The sequence below is a fragment of the Corvus brachyrhynchos genome, unplaced genomic scaffold (genome assembly GCF_000691975.1).
Source record: "Corvus brachyrhynchos isolate BGI_N302 unplaced genomic scaffold, ASM69197v1 scaffold218, whole genome shotgun sequence".
Lineage (NCBI taxonomy): Eukaryota > Metazoa > Chordata > Aves > Passeriformes > Corvidae > Corvus > Corvus brachyrhynchos.
The window spans coordinates 953,692-955,109 of NW_008239321.1; the positions used below are offsets into that span (position 1 = coordinate 953,692).

Sequence of the window (1,418 nt, forward strand, 5' to 3'; positions counted from 1 at the left end):
GCTGAGAGCCAAAGGCTTTCGCTGACCACCGGGAGCTTCCTTCCCTTCCTACTACTAACAGGTCTTAGACTTGCAAAGCACTGGAAGTGCTCAGCCCCCCTGGCTGCTCACAGTGTGAGTGGTGCACACTCTGTAACAGCGATTCGCTGTGTTTTGACTGATCTTCCCACCTGAGGAACTCGGAGCACTTTGCAGAGACTGCTGCACTCCCACGGAGCAGCTGAAGCACAGCTGCTGGCGTTTGTTTTCTCAAAGCTTCTCCTCTGCACCCCCGCAAGCAACTCCACCGAGTATTACTCAGTACAGAATTTGGCCCAGAGATTTCCCTTGGCAGGGCTCCCCAGCCAAATTTACCCTGCAAGACACAGCACCAAAGAAAATACCCTCTTTACTTCCTCTGGTGTAGTAAGTACAGTGCACATACTGCCAGGCTCATATCTTAGCATTGAATATCCTCAAATTCCCCTCTGTTTACCCCTGGAATCATCCTTAGGTTGTGGGCGTTGAGGAAAGCTAACTACAATTTGAACAGCAACTCGCTGGCTGTACTTGTCACTGCAAATTCAGTTAATTCCATTCAACAGGATAAGCCACACTCAGGAGAGGTGGGTGGAAGAAAAGCTAGCTTAACACTCTGCTTTTTAAAATCCGCAGATACCAGCTACACTACAACTGGCTATGCTTTGAATGAATGCAACAGAAAAAGCCCACCAAGTGCTGTACAAAATTACACATTACACACAAAAGTGTGGGCATACGTCATCCCACTCCTTCTACTGCTTCACTCTGTCACAAATATGCTCATTTCTGAAAAACTGGAAGGAGGCAGAGAGCAGACAGTTGGCTGTAATACACCCTCTGAATGTGGACATCAGCTGAAAGCACTGGGAAAACACATACTGGACCAACTGGGCCAGAGCTACACTGAGTGGCCTGGAACTGCAGATGATGGGTTTTTCCCTGGGAAAGGACGAAGCTTTGAGGGACTTTGAAGAAAAATAATGGGAGATGGAGAAAACGTGTCAGGAGAACCATTCAGCTGAGGCTAAGCTACAAAACATAAACAACATTACAGTTCTATTTTCTCCACCACTTCAGCACACGCTGCCCCCCGGAGCCAGCTGGGATCCACGGCGCTCTGCAACAGGTCAGGGCCCCAAACTCCCGGGGAGGGGCTGTCACCCCTCGGACGCCACACGCCCAGAGATGTCCCGGGGAGCCGTGGCCGAGCAGGATGCTATGTACACATATCACCCGAAACACTACCAGCGCTGCCCTGAGCATCGCATTGCCCGGCCCGGACGCGGCGCTGGTGTGCCCATAATGGTGTGGCCGTCCCCGGCGCTGCTGAGCCCTCACCTTTTTCAGGAAGGCCATCCGCGGGCGGTAGCGCTGGCCCTGATCGAGCCGTGTGACGG

General features: G+C 52.1%; 1 protein-coding gene across 2 annotated transcripts in view; it reads right to left on the reverse strand.

The window, feature by feature from the left end:
• Positions 1-1,412, reverse strand: part of RGS9 (regulator of G-protein signaling 9) — a 27,136-nt gene extending 25,724 nt beyond the window's left edge. For both annotated transcript variants that reach the window (XM_008638664.2, XM_017740766.1), the window contains exon 1: positions 1,360-1,412. In XM_008638664.2, coding sequence (XP_008636886.1) covers positions 1,360-1,377 — 18 coding nt within the window. In that variant the 5' untranslated portion in view covers positions 1,378-1,412. The remainder of the gene's footprint in view (positions 1-1,359) is intronic.
• Positions 1,413-1,418: the final 6 nt, after the last annotated feature.